This window comes from Enhydra lutris, unplaced genomic scaffold (assembly GCF_002288905.1).
Source record: "Enhydra lutris kenyoni isolate GAN:26980312 unplaced genomic scaffold, ASM228890v2 scaffoldscaffold39, whole genome shotgun sequence".
NCBI lineage: Eukaryota > Metazoa > Chordata > Mammalia > Carnivora > Mustelidae > Enhydra > Enhydra lutris.
The window spans coordinates 13,766,415-13,785,667 of NW_019154123.1; the positions used below are offsets into that span (position 1 = coordinate 13,766,415).

Consider the following 19,253-nt stretch of genomic DNA (forward strand, 5'->3'; position numbering starts at 1 on the left):
TGTCAACTCCACCTGCCGTGTCTGCTCGTGCCTTTTCTCTGAAGGGCATTCCCTTGCACTCCTTTTTCTTCTTACATCTTGGATGACTCCTGACATCATTTAAATATCAGCCCTATAGTCCTATCCTGTTGGAAGGCTTTCCTTTCACATTTCTTTTTTGTGTGTCACAGTTTCCTGTGCATGCTTGAGGACAGAAGCACCTCCCAGAGTGAAGGATGGCTCATTTCTGTGTCTGTCCCCTCCACCAATGAACTGGTGGCACGTTGAGGGCAGAAGTGGGCACATAGGTCTATCTCTGTATTCTTCAGGTCTACACAGTGCCTGACAATGAACTAGCATTCTCTTTCTTAGTGAGCAAATAAATGGAAGTCCTACAGATAAAGAAAGAAGTTCCAGGTCTGTTCTCTGGCCCTCACAGGCCTGGCTTGGTGTGAGGCCCTTGGTGAATGCCCGGTAAATGCCTGTCAGCTAATACAGGGAGACACTTAAGGAGAAGGGTAACTTTCAAATGAGAGCGGGCAGGGAAGAGTATACCTATGGGTGTATAACAGAGCCACACAGCAGGCTGCCATCTGGAGCCCTCCACCTGCTGTATTGGCTTAGCCCCTCCTGCCCTGTTTCTTCCTCCTTACAGGTAAAATCTCTCTAATGAGTGTCAGGACTTATTAACGCCAGGAATGACTCATCCCCCCTCTCAGTTATGCAGTCATTTTGTGCTTATATTTTCCACATCTAAGATACACTGCCCCCGCACATTTTAACATTTTTGATATTAGGATGCATCTTGGCAGTAATGCTATTTTTTTTAAGTTCTAGGAGCTGCTATTAAATAATAGTATATACTTGACAGTTGAAGAAATACTTGAAATATTTGAGTTGAAGAAATACTGGAAATATTCCTGACAAGCTTATGGTATGACAGGGACCCATGCATAGCTCAGATTAAACTGACTCAGCACCCTTTCCTGTGTAACTTACCTCCTTAGCTATCGCATTCCCCCCAACATAAAATTTTCTCCAACTTCTTTCCTTAGAGCCCCCAAGAGTTTCTACTGTGGCAGCAAGACCCTCCCTCTCAGGCTCCATCATCCGTGTTGATACCTGTTGTCTACACAGCTACTTGAGAGCAATGCCTTACCTCAGTCACTGCAGCTGGTTTCCCTTGGGGGCTGCTGTTTCTCAGCTTTATCTCTAAGCAGCCACACATCAGAACCACTATGGATGCTACATCCATCTTCCCGTCAGCCCCTGGAAATTCCTGTATTTCATACAGAAATGCAAAAGACCTCCTCATCTGCTTTCATTCTTGATCCCTTAGGCCAAAAGGAAGAAAACTTATGACCTCATGACTTGCAGTGTCTCACATGAAAAATGCTTTATTTGTGTTTTAAGTGAGTGCTCCATGAAGACCTTAAAACAGAAGACTCTTGAGTACAAATGGTTTACTTGGCAGGTGATTGGAGACAGCATTAGGAAGGAATGGGTAAACTGAGATAGGAAGCCACCCATGCGGTGTTGATGGGCAGGCTTCAGAACAGGCCAGAGTACAGCCCCAGGAGAGCACTCAGTAAAGGTCCCAGACTCATGAAAGGCTCCCACCATTCTCTCCAGAGTAAGGTAGACAGAGTTCCTGGCAAAATGGATTTTGCTGCCTGCCTCTGCACTCAGTTGGTGATGATGGGCCATTCTGAGCAGGTACTATCTAGTTCTAAGATTCAAGGAAGTCACCTGGTATGGTACAAAGTACTCTGAACACAAGGTGAGAAGACCCAGACACTGCCACTAGCTGGTTGTGTGAACTTGGGGAATTGATGTCATCTCTCTGAGCCTTGCATCAGCATCCCCATTTGTAAGTCATGGGAACTAAGATGACCTTGAAACTTCCTTTCTGCCTCAGCATTACTGATTCCATGACTATAGCTATAGCCCAATTCTGTAGTAGGACCAGTTCAGGCCTTAATAACAAATAGATTCCCTGAATAATAGCAAGTTTATTTCCCTTGTAACATTCTAGCACCGGTGGTCAAAGTGACCAGCTGTCTCTCCTCTAGTCAGATACTTGGGTTGGTGGTGGCTCTTCTGTCTTCAACGTGTGACTTCCAAGGTGCCCTGGGGATTGTTATACAGCTGGTGGGTGGGAAAAAAGATGAAATATCACTCACGGGAGGGTTTTATATGATAAGCTTGGAAGAGACACACATTATTTTTGCTCACATTTCATTATCGAGATCTTAGTCCTATGGCCACCCCTAACTGCAAGTGAGGTGGGGAAGTCAGGTCTAGCTCTATGCCAAAGAAAAAGAAATGGGTTTTAGTGAGTATTTATGAGGTTCTGCAACAGTTAGTGTCACTCCTGAGACACCAGGGAATCCCTTTCCTTCCACTCTCCTGATCTCTCACTCCTGCCACCTTGGAAAAATAGCAAGTTTTTATGATTTATGTTCTTCTTTCAGAGAGGAAACCCTTCTGTAACCATCCAATATGGGGACCTGGGAGATCTTCCAGGTGGCTGCTTAGTCTGTGCTCTTCAGGACTGTAGGGTTTTACCACCTTCTTAGAAGGTTCTGTGTGTTGATTGTGCTTCTCTCCTAATTAACTTCACATCAATATGGTACAACAAGGTTTTGCTTGATGGGACACTATCCTCGCCTTTAGAGGTTAAGAGTAAGAACTTCAGACACTGTAAGGTCTAGATTCAGACACTGGATTGGCTATTAATGGCCTTAAATAAATTACTTAACCTCTGAGCTTTCGTTTCCTTACCTATAATGTGAGGATAATAGTGTCTACCTTGATATGTGTGAGATGGCTTGTATGGCATTTGGCACACAGTTTACTATTATTCATAGTAATAGCTATTTGCAAATAAATACTAACCCAATTAGGCCATGCCGGGAGTTTGTTTAAGCTAACTGTGTGGAGTACAGAGTGCATTGGTAGATTTATGAGAATTATCTTTAATTTGAGTTCTCACTAGGCACCACGTACTGGAGGGATAGTGATAAATAAGACATATATTCTGGTTTCTAGAGTTCACAATCCTAGTGGGTAGCTCTTGGCAAGATTGAGCTTATCTCTTGGCTATGAGTTCCACAGATATAGTTCTTCCACCTGTGCCTGGAATAGGCTTTTTCTATGCATATGGTGTTCTGTTCCCTGGATTCCAGATTTTTACAACCAACTGCATACCTGGCATCTTCAATAATATCTCAGACTTAATGTGACTGAAAAGGAACTCTTGAATCCCCCTTGCAACTTGTTCTTTCTACTGTCTTCCCTGTCTTGGAAAAAAAGATACCACCAATATCCACTCAGTTGTTCATGCCAAAAATCTAGTTCTCACCACTTTTTTGTCTTTTAACACTAGCATCCAATTTATCATCAAGTCCCTCTCTGTTCTATCTTTAATTCATGTATCAAAACTACACTGTTGTTTCCTCCTAACTACTTGTCCTAACTTCCTTGTCCAAGAAACATGATCCCTTTTTTTGGACTAGGGTAATTGTTTATTAATGGCTATCCCTGAATTTTTTTTTATCTCTCCTCAACAACTGGGTTGATATTTTAAAGATTTAAATAAGATCATGTGAATCCCATATGATTTGGATGCTGCTTCTTTCTGGCCTCATCCGTCATTGTTCCCCTCACTCACTGTCACCAGCCACTCTGTTCTTTTTTCTTATTCCCACCTTCTTCTGTTCCTTCTGCGAGAACTCCTCTTCTGGCAGGAATAGGAGTATGTAGCTGAATCCTTCTCTTTGTATCTCAGCCCCAGTGCAAGCCTCTTAAAGAGCACTCCCCTGACTTTTTTATCTCAAGTAAGTTAGTCCTTCTCCCACATCCCCAGAAGAGTAACTCAGTTGACTTACTTGTTTCAGTTCCTTGTGAGCACTGAAATAATATAATCTAGTTATCTGTCCTCCCCCTAGAATGTGAACTTCCTGAGGTCAGAGATATTTCTGTTAATCTATCCCTGCCTAGCACTTGAGAGGGATGGTAGAGATGGTGGTCGTGGTGATGGTGGTGGTCATGGTGATGGTGGTGATTGGTGGTAGTGGTGGTGGTTGGTAATTGTTGTTGCTGGTAGTAGAGGTAGAGGTAGAGATGGTGGTAGTGGAGGTATAGGTGGTGGTTGGTTGTTGATGGTTGGGGTGATAGTACAAGTGGATATAGGGGCATTGGTAGGTGGCGATGGTGGTGGAAGTGAGAGTGGTAGCAGTTAGTGGTGGTTGGTGGTGGGGCGGTCATACTGGTAGTGATGGTGGTCATGAATATCATGATGGTGCTGGTGGTGGGGAGTGATAGAAAAGTTGGTAAGAAGCATTTTTCAGAGAGAAGGAACATTATTGCAAAGACTCTGAAGTCAGTGACCTTGTAAGTCTTGTTCAGAATTTTTATCTGTTGTTTATTAAAAGAAAACAATGCTAACTACATCTGTCATGACCACCTCTGTTCTCACTAATGCCTTTTGACAATCGGTAAAGTGCCTTTCTCACTCTGGACCAGTAGTTTACACTAATCCTTGTTCTTTTTTCTCTCTCCATAGTCTCCTTCCCAGTGGCCTGTCAGAAAGATTCATTAGCTGACCTCGTGTTCCTAGTAGATGAATCAGTTGGCACCAGGCAAAATTTAAGGAACCTGCAGAATTTCCTGAGGAACATTACCGCCTCCATGGATGTGAGTTACAACTGCACGCGCCTTGGTCTTATGAGTTACAGTGATAGAGCCAAGACTATTTCCTTTCTAAATTCAAGCACAACCCAGTATGAGTTTCAGGAGCAAATCCAAAAGCTTTCTATCCAGGCTGGGAAATCCAATGCTGGGGCTGCCATTGAGAAGATGAAGCTAGAAGCCTTCTCAGAGTCAAGTGGCAGCAGAAGGGCACAGGGAGTGCCTCAGATCGCAGTCTTTGTCACTCACAGACCATCGACTGATGAGGTGCGTGATGTGGCGATACAACTTCGGCTGCAGGATGTGACTGTGTTTGGCATGAATATTCAAGGAGCTAATGACGTCCAGTTAGAAGAAATAGTGTCTTACCCTCCGAGGCAAATGGTTTCCAAGCTTGAGTCCTATGCAGACTTGGAAGCTTACAGTAAAAACTTCCAGAAAAAACTCCAGAATGAAATTTGGTCCCAAATTTCTACTCGTGCTGAGGGAATGGACCTTGACAGAACTGGTATGTTTTTTTAAAAAAATACTTTTCTTATTGTAAAAGTAATATGAGTTGTGGCCTAGAGTAGGGGCAAGAGTGAGGACTGACTGTAATTGCCTGAGAGAACTTCAGTAGTTAGGGAAATATTCTAAGACTAGATTTGGTTCTGGTTGTAGAACTTCATAAATTTACTAAAAATCATCAAATGATTACAAAGGGTAAATTTTTTAGTGTGTAAATTGTACCTCAAAATATGTAAAAAAGTAGTATGTGTTCATTATAAAAAAGTTTAACAATATGATGAACATGAAGAAAAGAAAATCATTTGTAATCCTTTCTTTCAGATAAAACCATTTTTAACATTTATTATGTCATTTGGTTTCTTCTCTCTCCCTATTATGTACATACACTGGCACATACACACACACACACATTTTTAATTTATTTATTTTTATTTATTTACTTAGGATGGGGAGGGGCAGAGGGAGAGGGCAAAAGAGAATCTTTAGTAGGCTCCACGTCCAATGTGGAACCTGATGCAGGGCTCAATCTCACAACCTTGAGATCATGACCTGAGCTGAAATCTAGAGTTGGAAGCTTAACTAACTGAACTGTCCAGATGGCCACATACACATTTTTTAAAGATGGTATAGCATTGTACAGGCAAGTGCTGTCCAAGAGAACTTTCTGTGATTATGGAAATGTTCCCCATCTATGCTGTCCAGTAAGGCAGTCACTAACTAGCTACATGTGGTTATTGAGCACTTGAAATGTGGCTAGTGTAACCGAAGATCTGGATTTTATTTAATTTTTCTGAACTTTAATTTTAATTCAGTTTAGTTTTGATAGCCACATGTAGCTGGTGGGTATTGTATCATTCAGTGCAGGAATATACAGTTGGGTAATTTAAATCAGTTATGACTACATTTTTGTGTGACCAACAGAAATAAAAACAGCATTTAACTGTGAGGATGAAACTATTTTTTTTATGTTTCACAAATAAGTCCTAAGGTAGGTAGACAGAGCTGGTGTGGTATACCACAGTGTCAGGAATCCTGTCTCTTTCTACGTTATTTTTTTGCCATTTGTGGCTTTTATTCCCAGGATCATAGTCCAAGATAATTTCTCCAAGCATCACATTCATACCCAGCAAGCAAGAAAGATAAAAAAGGAGGAAGTGGGAAAGTTTCCACTTCCTTTTCTTCAAAGATATTCCTAAAAATGACACATATAATTTCTATTTACATCCCAGTGGCCAGAACTTAGTCACATGTCACACCTAGTTATAAAAATGGGAGCTGGAAAATGTAGTCTTTATTTAGGGCAGCCAAGCACCTTGGTAAAAACTGGGGGTTTGATTAGTATAGAAGGAGACAATAATATTGGGGATAACCAATGTTATCTTCCTTCCTTACTTTTCTGTCAACCTTGTATCACAAACGTTCATCCATTTCCTTAAATATTATTTTGCAACATTCTTTTTAGGTTGGCAATAAAATTCCATGGTATGAATGGAATATAATTTGCTAAACATACCCTAACTGTTGGATATATACGTCATCACACATATTTTTCCCTTCTGGAAGTCTTGGATAATATCATCCTAATCCTTATATCTTTACACACAACCATGAGTATTTTTGCACTTTTTGACCTTTTCTACTATGTTTGTCTTCCATCATTCTAGTGAAGATATCCTAGTTAAGATGCACTGTGAATCCTCTATAGTTTTACTTAGCTCTTTTCAAAGGTACATGCTAAAAGAAACTTGATGTGACTTTGTGTTTACCTAATACTGAGATACCTGCTGTCTTCACACATTTCCTTTGCAGATAAAATGCTTCTGAACAATTGGAACTGGAATTTGGCAGAACTTACATAGAAAAGGCTTGTGATTTTCCAATGATTTTAAAGGCCAATTTTAAACTCAGACCAGTCAATTGAAGGTTTAAGAATTTATTCTGGGCCAGCCCTGGATTTCCTGTGGCACGAATATATTACACACAGGAGCAAGAAACAAGACCTGTGTTCCCTCCTGAGTGACTTGTGGGGGAATTTTCCTAGTGGCAGCCACTCTGGTCTAGTACCAACTACGAGGGCATAGGAGGAATGTGTAGTGTGGTCTCTCTTGGAGAGTGACAATGACATGACAAAAAATGATTATTTTCAATATAGAAATTCTAAATGGGAAGGTATAGGACCTAGACTAGAGGCAAGGGCCATGTGAGGGGGATAGCTGTTCTTCATGAGGCCTTAGTCTGTAGGTGGCTTCTTACTAATTCAGTAGTTCTCAAAATTTGTTATCTGACTCAGGTTGGGTTCCTCAGAAGTAGATGCCAGAAAAAGCTTTGTGTGAAACTGATATATTGGAAAATATACCCAGGGAAAACTGGAGATTGGTAGGAAAGTGAGGATTGGGGCCAGGAAGGAGAGGATAATAAGCCAAGTCCCATGGAGGTTCAATTCTAGAGGGCTATTCTAGAGACAGTGTAGTTTAAACATTAGAATTGTCCCAGTCAGGGGGCACTGTAGCTAGAGAATTTGTATTCTAGCACATGAAAGAATGCACATTTCCAGGCACTTCTTCAAGCCCCATGCAAAGAGGGTTCCAGCACACTGAGTGCAATCTACCCACAGACAGACACGGTGCAAGCCCCCAGAGTGAACATGTTAGGAACCAGTGGGCAGAGAAATGGTAGAGTTTGAGGAGATACAGGCTAAGTACCAACAGGGTCAGCTATAAACTTATCAGAGGTTCCTAAGGAATTTATTACTAATTCATTTGTCCAAGCCCTCCCAGAAACCTAGTGAATCAGTCTCAAATTAGGGCCTGGGCACTTGCATTTTAGCAAGCTCCCCTATAAACTCTTGTTAGCAATGTTTGAGAGCCTTGATCTTAATGAATTTAACATGGTCTAGAGTGTGATGGCCAGGTTTGTAGATTCAGAATGGTCAAACACAGAGAACCAGTCTATACTGACTTAGTCATTGTGGCTGGGTGGCTCAGTGGGTTAAGCCTCTGCCTTCGGCTCAGGTCATGATCCCAGGGTCCTGGGATCGAGTCCCGCATCGGGCTCTCTGCTCAGGAGGGAGCCTACTTCCTCTTCTCTCTCTGCCTGCCTCTCTGCCTACTTGTGATCTCTCTGTCAAATAAATAAATAAAATCTTTAAAAAAAAGAGAGAGATTTCAATGTTCCTTCCTTTGTTGAGTAGATTCTGTTCATGTTCTCCCCAGAGTCTCTGTAATTAACAAAGAATTCATTTCCTTCTTTTTTTTTCTTTCTTTTTTTTTTTTTTTTTTTTTTTTTTTGCAGGCTGTATGGATACGAAAGAGGCTGATATCTATTTCCTCATTGATGGCTCAACCAGCATACAGAAGAAACACTTTGGGCAAATCAAGCAATTTATGCTGGCTGTGACAGGAATGTTCAGCATTGGCCCAGACAAAGTCCAAGTCGGAGCGGTGCAGTATTCACATAAGATGAAAGTGGAGTTTTCTATCAATGACGGTTCTAATAATGTGAACTTAAGAAATGCTATTTTGAACATCGAGCAACTCAAAGGCAGGACCCATACTGGGGAGGCCCTGGATTTCGTGCTGTCAATAATAAAAGAGGATAGGAAGCATAGGGCACGCCAGGTTCCCTGTTACCTCATTGTGCTGACTGATGGGAGGTCCGCAGATGAAGTCCTAGAGCCTGCGGAGAGAGTAAGGGCTGAGCAAGTCACCATTCATGCAGTTGGCATCGGGGAGGCTAACAAAGCACAACTCCAACAAATTGCTGGGGGAGAAGAAAGGGTTAGCTTTGGGCAGAACTTTGATGCTTTAAGAAGCATAAAAAATGAAGTTGTTCACAGGATCTGCAAAGAAAAAGGTAAGCAAAACAAAAACGGCTTTATTCTCCATACTTCATTAGGTACTTCAGGCAGACTGATAGCTGGGTTGAGACAAGAAGTGACGTGACCAGTTGTCTGGTTAACATTTTGCTAACTTCCTTTATCATCAGGGAGAGATTCAGCACCCCCCCTTTTTTTTTAAGATTCTATTTATTTGACAGAGAGAGAGATCACAAGTAGGCAGAGAGGCAGGCAGAGAGAGAGAGGGAAGCAGACTCCCTACAAAGCAGAGAGCCTGATGCCGGTCTCAATCCCAGGACCCTGAGATTGTGACCCGAGCTGAAGGCAGAGGCTTTAACCCACTGAGCCAGCCAGGCACCAATTGCCAAGATTGGAAAATCCCTCAGTAGACAGATGCCCTGAGGCCATGTTGAAAGTCATAAGTAGGAAGGTTGCTAAGAATATTGTGGCCTTGACAAAGCCCACCGGTATGGTGTGTAAGAGACTCTATTCTGTGTGTGCATGTGTGCACATGTGTACGTGTGTGTGTGTGTGTGTGTGTGTGCGCGTATGTGTATGTGCATGGGCTAATTAAAGCAGATGAGCACAGTGGAAAGAAAATGGGCTCTGGCTTTAGGATCCAACTCTCTTTCCTACTTGGCCTTCAGACTGCCTCATCGATTAAGCAAGGGTAACACCTACATCATAGAACCCTCACAGGTTTAGCATAACACGCATCAGCCATCATTTCTCTATTATGTATGCATATCTAGTACACACATAACAATCGTTTATTTTTAATTGTAACAGAAGCACATATTTGCATTTTCATTCTGACTAAAAATCATGTAACAAAAGTTAGGAAAAACAATTTTCAAATTCCTGTACCTGATTATGATTTCTCTTGTTAGTAATAGCCACTTACTAATTGAAGATGATATGTGTTGATTGCTAGTATGAACACATGAAAATTCCATGTGCTGAGAGACATGTTAACTTCTTGGTTAAGATAAAGGATGGTGGAGTCAATGAGTCAAAGTTCAAACCCCAGCCTTATTACCTGTGGACCTTGAATGGGTTACATACTGTCTACCTGCCTTCATCTCTGTGTGGAGCCTATAGTGAAGCTTGAAAGTGATAATGCATGTAGAAAACTTAAAATAATGCATGTGGGCCCATAGTAACTGCTACATAAAAAGGAGTTATTGTAGAAGTTGGCTAAGGTATGAGAAGACAAAATGAATTTTCACTTATTTGAACTTAAAAAAGTGAAAAAGTTTGGGGATTTTCTGAGTCACTAAAATAAAAAAATAGATAAACAATGCAACTAATGAATCATGGAACTCTACATCAAAAACCAATTATGTACTGTATGCTGGCTAACTGAACATAACTTTAAGATTTTTTTTTAAATTTATTTGACAGAGAGATCACAAGTAGGCAGAGAGGCAGGCAGAGATAGAGGAGGAAACAGCCTCCCCACTGAGGAGAGAGCCCAATGCGGGGCTTGATCTCAGGACACTGGGATCACGACCTGAGCCGAAGGCAGAGGCTTTAACCCACTGAGCCACCCAGGCGCCCCCTGAACGTAACATTAAAAAGCAAAAAATGAAGAAACAAAAAAGAAAAATAGATAATAAGTGGGGCTTACAGCAAAATCAGAAATCCCAATATTGCTCATTGTTCTCCCCATTATGGACAGTAGTTGGGTCTTCAGGATGTTCTAGAAAGACTACAAGAGCAAAAGTTCCCCAATGTTTCCTGGGGTTGATGCAAAGAAACGTAACAGGGTTCCAGGAAACAGAAAGTAGACTGTATCTCGGTCCTTTCAAGGGAGACAGGCCTGGACCAATGTGAGGAGGTGCAGTACATAATCTCCTGTGGGTCAGGTTGTTGTCGTGCAGGTGCCTGAACACTGGCACACCTGAGAGCTATGGACAAGGAAATGAGCCATAAGATGGTAAATAGAGGCAGGGAAACTAAGGAACCAAAGCTGGAAGACCCAGAAAAACACTGACTAGTTTTATAGCAGATGCATATGGAGCGAGTGCGTTTATTGCCGAGAGGGCAAGAAAAGGGGCTTTAACAAAAAGACCCCAAACTACACAATGCAGAGTATTCTTTCTCTTTTGTATAATGGTCCAGGGTGAGTAGTGGAGGTCTGTAGAGAGACCAGTCCATGCTCAACACATAGCTCCCATCTTTAGGTCAAAAGTGAACCTCTAGTTCTTTTCACCTTGCATTTATAGAAAGGGTGAAAGGGCCATATGAGTCTACTACACTCAATTGTTTTAAGATCCAGACGTGGCAAAGTCACTTCTGCTCGTATCTATTGAACAAAACTTAGTGATAGGGCCACATGAAGCTTCAAGGAAGACTAGGATATATGGTCTTTTCCTGGACAATCATCTGGCTAGTTGAAGTTAGTTTCTAGTTGAAACTAGTTGACACAGAAGGATGGGAGACCAGATATTAGAGGACAGGAAGCAGTCTCATCACAAAACAGATATAAGAAGGTAGACCCAGTGAACACCAAACCACACGTAAAAGTCTACTCCTTTTATATATGTTTCATGGAAGGGAGGCTTCCACATTTCACAGCAGTGGGGCCTTGTCAAGGCCACAAAAATATTTAGTGACCTCTCTATTGATGACTTTCAAGATGGTCCCAGGCAGCTTGGGTCTTAAATGATGGTTTAATGTTCCCTGGTGGGCCTTACATAAATTATTAAAAAATAATAAACATTGTTTTATTCTTTTTGGCTAATACTAATTGTTTATTTTTAAATAGTATGGGATAGACTCTGTGAGTGTTGAGGGAAGGACTACTTAAGAGAATGGCAATGACAGTAGGTAGACCAAAAGGATAAGACTAAGAAGATACATGCCAACAACAATATTTACATACTATATATATAGAGAGAGATAGATATACTCACACACACCTGTACAATGGATTAGTGACACTGGTTTTTTTTCTGTGGCTTATAGAAGTTGGTCTTCAATGTGTATATCCATGCACATACACACACACACACACATATATATATATATACATATATATATATGTATATATATATACACACACACAAAAATATGTGAATTTCCAGTTGGTAGGTTTCTTCAAATTTTATATATAAATAAAGGAACAGTCCATGCTGAATGGCTATGCGCTTACTAATACATTTATTATCTCTAGTAGGTTTCTCACCCTGATTTTTTTCTCACCCTGATTTTTAATATTGATTTATAATATTTATCAAATCACTTTAAACTATCCAAGAAAATAATGCAACATAAAGATTGCTTAGAATTTTGTGTTTTTACATTATCCATAAAAACCTGAACTAGTAGTCCTATGAGTGTAGAGAATTGATTGCTTTTTCTCTGATTCCTTTTTTTGATCATCATTGCATCCTTTAACACATAACCTGATACTTGACATTTCATACACCTCAAGAATTATGAATAAATGAATTATGGATAAATGAATATATGCTTTGGAAGTTGCATTTTCTCTTTAAAACTTCGTGGATAATAACTCAGTGGATTTCTGATTCAGGGTTCTAGTCAGCAGGCCTCTACTACAGGAGCAGATTAAATTTTCAAATGTAGTAGCAGGTGCTTGAGCTAATTTTTGATGTTTTCTGACAATGCATTTATTTCTGTCTTACCATTTCTCTATATTCTGAAAATCCTGTCAACCTGGCTCATTTCTGGTCTTTTTGACAACATGCAGGATGTGAAGACATGAAGGCTGACATCATGTTTCTGGTGGACAGTTCTGGCAGTATAGGACATGACAATTTTGGGAAAATGAAAACCTTCATGAAAAACCTATTAGCCAAGATTCAGATTGGTCCAGATAGAACTCAGATTGGTGTCATTCAGTTCAGCGATCAAACTCAAGAAGAATTCCAACTTAATAAATACTTTACACAAAATGAAATTTCTGATTCAATAGACAGAATGTCTCTCATCAACAAAAACACTTTGACTGGAAATGCACTGACTTCTATAGATGAATACTTCACCCCTGCCAAGGGGGCCCGTGCTATGGCCAAAAAGTTTCTTATCCTCATCACGGATGGAGAAGCACAAGATCCTGTGAGAGACCCTGCTAAAGCTCTTCGGGACAAAGGTGTAGTTATCTTCTCCGTGGGGGTGTATGGCGCCAATAGGACGCAGCTGGAGGAGATCAGTGGGGATGGCAACTTGGTCTTCCAGGTTGAGAAATTTGATGATCTGAAGACAATAGAAAGCAAACTCATTTTTCGTGTTTGTGCTCTCCATGGTGAGTAACACCGTTATCCTTCAGAACTCTGAAATGTGAGCTGTTGACCTCTTCAGGTGAACAGTGGGTTGTACCATGGGCTTGGACTCTCTCTGGACTTTGGTGTTAAGTTTTAGTCTTATTTATGTTTTATTAAAATACCTGTGACCTCCAGGGATATTCCACTTGAACAATCTTGTCAGCCAGTTTAGCAACAAGGTAGTCTGGCTGTGGAGACTTGGAAGCTATTCCAAAAAGTTCTCAGAATTTTCCATTGAACTTCCAACTTTTTACTACCTGAATACCTAGATTTTCCAGAGGAAATTTTTAATCCCAAATGATTCCCCAGAATTGTTTCTTGCCTACCTATAATCCTTGTCAAGTAGTGAATACCTAGAAATACAAATTCTTCTTCTTAGGTAAATGAAATCCAATATCCTAAGCATACCCTCTCCCCCAAAAAATCCTGTTTTAAAGGATTTCATTGATTCACCTATTTTTCTGCACTTCTATGAGTGAGGTATTTTACAATTGTCTTTTCATGTATCTATCTCTTTGGAAAATTTTAATTTGTTACTTTTTAAAAATGATTGTTCAGGATCATCATTTTTATCTCTCACAAACTGTAATGCTTTTCAAATTGCGTCAAGCAAATCTTCAGTTTGAGTCCATCAACTTTAATGGGTCTTGGATGAGAACTTGGCTATAAATCCACACATAAGACTAAAAACAACTCTGCTTTTAAAATCTATCATGTGCTGTTATCTGTGTTTTGGATACAACCAGGACAACACACTGAAGTATTGGTAAATTTGTTGTATGTTGTTCCGCTGGCAACATAGAGACCTCCCTTGCACTATATTATTCAGAATTCTGTGTGAGAAATTTTCACAAGTTAACAAAATGTTTTAGTGTAAACTCTGAGTTTTAGGCAGTGACACTGCAATTTCTCTCATAACAGCTTAATTAAAATGGCAACGATTCTCAAACTCTTGGTAGTGTTGAGACATTCTAAGACAGGTTAGCCTTAGGGCCACATCCCCACCTTTGAAATCCATGGAGATCTTCCTGGCATTTCTTCATTTTGATAAACATGATATTTGTGAAGGCCCTGTCTATAGCATGAGGTGAAATTTCAGCTAACTCACACATCAGATTGACTCATAAACGTCAAAATCATGTCATCGTCCCAGGTTCCTACAGATATATCCTGGGCTCACCCGTAGCATCTTAGCCTTGAGAATTTGAGACCATTGCCAGAAATAAGGACTGAAGTTACCATACTCAGGTGGAAAGTGGAGAAAGTGAAATTGTAGAAGGCATGTACTTAAGTTACTGAGGGAAGAGAAAGAGGGGAGAGAAACCCCATACTTTGTGGAGACCTTTCCAGAGTGCTCACTTGACTTCCAATGTGGAGGAGAGCTTGGGGCTGATGGGAAGTGATAGGGCCTTAGCTCTCCCCCTACTTGGGGTCTTTCTGGGTTCTAATCCGGAAGGCTAGGGGAAGGAGCGGAAATGAAAGCAGAAAGGCATGGTGCACATGGAACAGCTTGCCTAGCAGAAGCTGGAGCCAGAGAGGGTAGGATAAAAATCCCAGCTAATATATAGAGCCTCCGAGCTCTTTAAAGCAGCAGGCCAGTTTGGCAAATATCAGTCCTATCTCACCATTATACTGATATTAAACTACCTTCTGACATTTCATTTCAGTTGAAAGCCTGCCTAGGAAAACGCATCACTTGTCCTAATGAGATATAGCAGAACAGAGTGGTGTAGCTTAAGAACCACCCATTGCAGAGTCATTGTCAGCTACACTTTCCGTGGAATCATGATATGGGCAAGTTGTACATCACCGAGCCTCAGTTTCTCACTCTGTAAAATGGCAACAGCCACTTCTAACAAGTGAGAAGCAGTGTCTGGCACATAGTAGGTTCATGGCAGACGTTCGCTTGCTCGCCCTTCTCAGCTGTCTGTCTAGAATACACTGCAGAAAGATTGTGATGCCTGCTTTCTTTCTCTTTCAGATTGCAAAAATATTAAAGTGTTGGACATTGTGTTTGTGCTAGACCATTCAGGCAGCATAAATACAGAAGAGCAAGAAAGCATGATGAATCTAACTATCCATTTGGTGAAGAAAGCAGATGTTGGCAGTGCCCGAGTTCGGATTGGAGCTCTCAAATACTCAGAGTATCCTGAGGTTCTTTTCCACCTTGGGAAATACTCAAACGGATCTGCAGTCATTGAACACCTGAGGAGGCGCAGGGACACTGGAGGGCGTACCTTTACTGCCAAGGCTCTTGATCACACAAACATAATGTTCACGGAAGAACATGGCAGCCGCATCCAGCAAAATGTGAAGCAGATGCTGATCATCATCACCGATGGCGAGTCTGATGACCGAAATCGGCTCAATGACACAGCACTGAAATTGAGAAACAAAGGCATTGATATCTACGCAGTGGGTGTAGGAAAGGCCAACCAACTTGAACTTGAGGCTATGGCAGGGAATAAAAACAATACTTTCCATGTAGATAATTTCAACAAACTGAAAGATCTTTACCAGCCTCTGCAAGAAAGAATGTGTACCAGTGCCCGTGAGCGTAAGTTGTAATTTTTAAAGTTTCTCTGGGGGTAGCAATAGAAGGTTAAGAAAAAAATAAAATAAATTAAATCTTGGCTTCCCATTACCTGGATGTCATGGGATGAATCTTTCTCTGCTCAGGCTATTTTTCTTATTTCTAAAAGAAATGCATTGATTGAGCAAGATCTGAAAGTTGCCTTTCCATGACAGCATCCGTTGAAGAGCTTATAGAAGAAGGTTTCAGAAATGTTCTTTGAGGTCTTGCTACCCTGTTGCCTTTTTCTTGGCAGAAAGGAACTCTACCTGGGATCATACTGACCTTACCCCATTTCAGGGCCTCTTGTGCTATTCCGTTAATGGTCTCAGTGCAACCACTGAATACCAGTTGCAGGCCAGACTCAGAGTTGCATGGTTTCACAGATAGACTTCTGTCTTCAGAGATCCAGGACAGTCTAAATGGGATTATAGACATTCTCTTGGGCCATTTGAAGTTGAAGTAGTCTGTGTTTTTCTAGATACGGGCCATTAATATGGACAAAAGGATATGGGAGTTCAATATGGAGTAGTAGAGGCTGGTGGGTAGGAATAGGGAGGGAAGGGACGTAAGTGGATCCCATGAGATACCAGTGGGTTAGGGATGGCCACAGGCATCCCACTTGAGGAAAGCATAAGATTGGCCATCTGGGCTCAAAATGAGCAATGAATTCATTTCCTTGGTTTCAGATACTGAATGATGGTATTATCTTTGATAAAAATTGTGACTTTTCCCAAGGCAGCAGGACCTTTTCAATTCTGCCTGTTCTAGCCTGTCCCTGGACTCCCACCCTAAATTTTGGTCATCTTGCCTTTCGTCTTGCCACCTTCTAGTCTGTTCTGAGCACTGAGTGATCCTCCTAACACACACTAGATTATGTCCCTGCTTTGCTTACAGTTTATAGTTTCCAAATTCCTGAGTTCCATCTAGCCTTGTCCATATCTCCAACCTCATCTGTTGCCTCTCCGCACTTTACAATCTCTCCTGTCAATCTGAAATACCTCTGCATCTTTGTACACAGCATTCTACCCACCACGAATACACCAGCCCATTTTCCCACACTGTATCTAGTATGTCACATTTCAGCCTTTGTTTGCCAATTTCCTGACCCAATACCTGACAGTGATCCCAGTGGGTATCCCTGATTCTGCACCTTCTATTTCTCTTGGTGGTAGCACCGAACACATATTTGCTATTTTTTTGTAGCTATCACAAGACTGATTTCCTTGGGCAGGCATGGCCTCCTGTTTATCATTGAGTCCCCACCAACTCTACTACACCACCAGGACTACAGTCTTTTCCTACAAAGATGGAGTCTGTTTTATTCTCATCTCCCATGCCTACCTTTTGGAGGCAGATACTGAGGCAGAGTCTAGGATACATGGTGTTTATCCACACCCTGTGAAGGAAAGTGGGAAAGTAGGATGGGCAGAAGAAGTTGCACAGTGAGGCATGCTTGACAAAGCTCCAAGCCTGGCGAAGAGCTCCGGAGTGTGTATTGTCTATCAGTGTTGTCCAGCATCAGACTAAGATGACTGGGTGGTTATGTCCCCTTCCCACTTAGACCCCAGATATGGGCTTCCCTAAAAGGTCATGGTCTTTTGCAAGACCTCTCTTTGCAGGGAGGCTAACCATGAAGGAGCTGACAGTCTGAGGCCCTCTGTTGATTACACTCCCACAACTGGCAGCAAATCCTTCCTTGAAGCTCTATCTGGGCAGATAATCCTTAGAAAGAATTGTGTGATGCGGGAATTCTTTGTTCTCAACTGCCTTTACTAATCACCTTCGTGTTGTCCCTATCCCAGCCATTGCATTTGATTGGAACTGAGGGTAGAATATTATCCCTGGGTTTGGGATATTTCACCTTGGATTTCAGGGAGATGACCCTTTGCCCTCTTTATTAGCTATTAGCACTTGTCCCATTGCATTTTAATATTTGGGTTATGATATTATAAAAAACTGCAGCAGAAAAAAATACTGGATTTAAAGATAAAAAGAATGACATGGTCCAGGTACCTGCTCCACTGCATAACAATTGTGTATTCTTAGGCAAGTTACTTACTCTCTGAATTCCATTTTTGTATCTATAAAATTAGATTAATTCCTTATAACGTGATCATGAATATTAAGTTACTGTATGCCAAAACCATTTTTTAAAATGGTAATTCTCAACACAAATGTAAAGTGGTAGCATTAATAGTAACAGGAATACTAACCATAATACATGGGTACCATTACCTTGACTTCAGTGAATCTTCCAGTTTGAGTGTGTCGAAGGGATTTCTAGCCTTTGCAATTACTTTTTAATGAACTTATTCAATCTATTCAAGCTTCTTTCTCTAAGCAACTTTCACTGTCTTTTCAAATGAATCACATAAATATTAAAATTTGAAGCAAAGTCTATTTTCTCCTTCCCACTGTTTTTCCTTCTTGAGGGCCAACCAGTAATTCTCTCTTCTGTTGACTTATCTCAATTTGCTATTAATGTGGGGATTTAGTAAAGCAATTGAAGAATTTGAGGAAAGGGAAAATTTAGAATAATTCATGAGGAAAATAATTGTTTTGTTTTTCCCAATTGCAGCGTGTGACGTTCAAGAAGCTGATATGGTTTTCTTTTTTGATGGCTCTGACATGGTCTCCCACTCAGAGTTTGTTACCATGACAACTTTTGTGTCAGACTTAATTGATCATTTTAACCTTCAGAACCAGAGAATAAAAATCGGGTTGGCTCAATTTGGGAGTGGCTTCCAGAAAATTATTGAGTTGAAAAACTCTCTGACAATATCGAAGCTGAAGACTCAAATTCAAACCATCACCAAGAGCAATGGGTTTCCGCGAATTGACCTGGCCCTTAAAAAAGTGAAAGTCATGTTCGATCCATCTTCTGGTGGGAGGAGAAATGCTGGTGTCCTTCAGACTTTGGTTGTCATCACATCCAGGGATCCCTACTACAATGTGGCTGATGAAGTGAAAGTCCTGAGAAACCTTGGAATTTGTGTCCTGGTTTGGGGCATAGGGGATGTTCATAAGGAGCAACTTCTGCCAATGACAGGCGATTCTAGAAAAATAATCACCCTCAAAGACTTTAATACATTAATGGATGTGGATATGAAAAAAAGAATGGTTCGTGAAATCTGCCAGAGCTGTGGGACCACCAGTAAGTGCTTCCCTTGCTCTGTATTTGTTTTTGATTTAACTGCCGCCTTCCTGGGGCTTCATTTCCCCAAGATGTCCTGGTGGCTAGCTGTAGCTGAACATATTTTTTGAGGAGTGCTCAGTAAGAACAGACATCTCCTCTGTCTCCAGGAAGCTTGGGTTAGCTAGCCTCCCTCAGAGGTGAGGAAAAAGGTGCAGAGGCTGGAGGAGGTCCTGGGTT

The 19,253-nt window shown here is 41.1% G+C and overlaps 1 protein-coding gene across 1 annotated transcript in view; it reads left to right on the top strand.

Annotated features, from left to right (window-relative positions):
• LOC111155113 (collagen type VI alpha 5 chain) overlaps positions 1-19,253 on the top strand; it is a 142,161-nt gene that overhangs the window by 54,721 nt on the left and 68,187 nt on the right. The window contains exons 4-8 of the mRNA XM_022515174.1: positions 4,547-5,179; positions 8,470-9,030; positions 12,732-13,286; positions 15,287-15,862; positions 18,459-19,034. Of these exons, the coding sequence (XP_022370882.1) occupies positions 4,547-5,179; positions 8,470-9,030; positions 12,732-13,286; positions 15,287-15,862; positions 18,459-19,034 (2,901 nt within the window). The remainder of the gene's footprint in view (positions 1-4,546; positions 5,180-8,469; positions 9,031-12,731; positions 13,287-15,286; positions 15,863-18,458; positions 19,035-19,253) is intronic.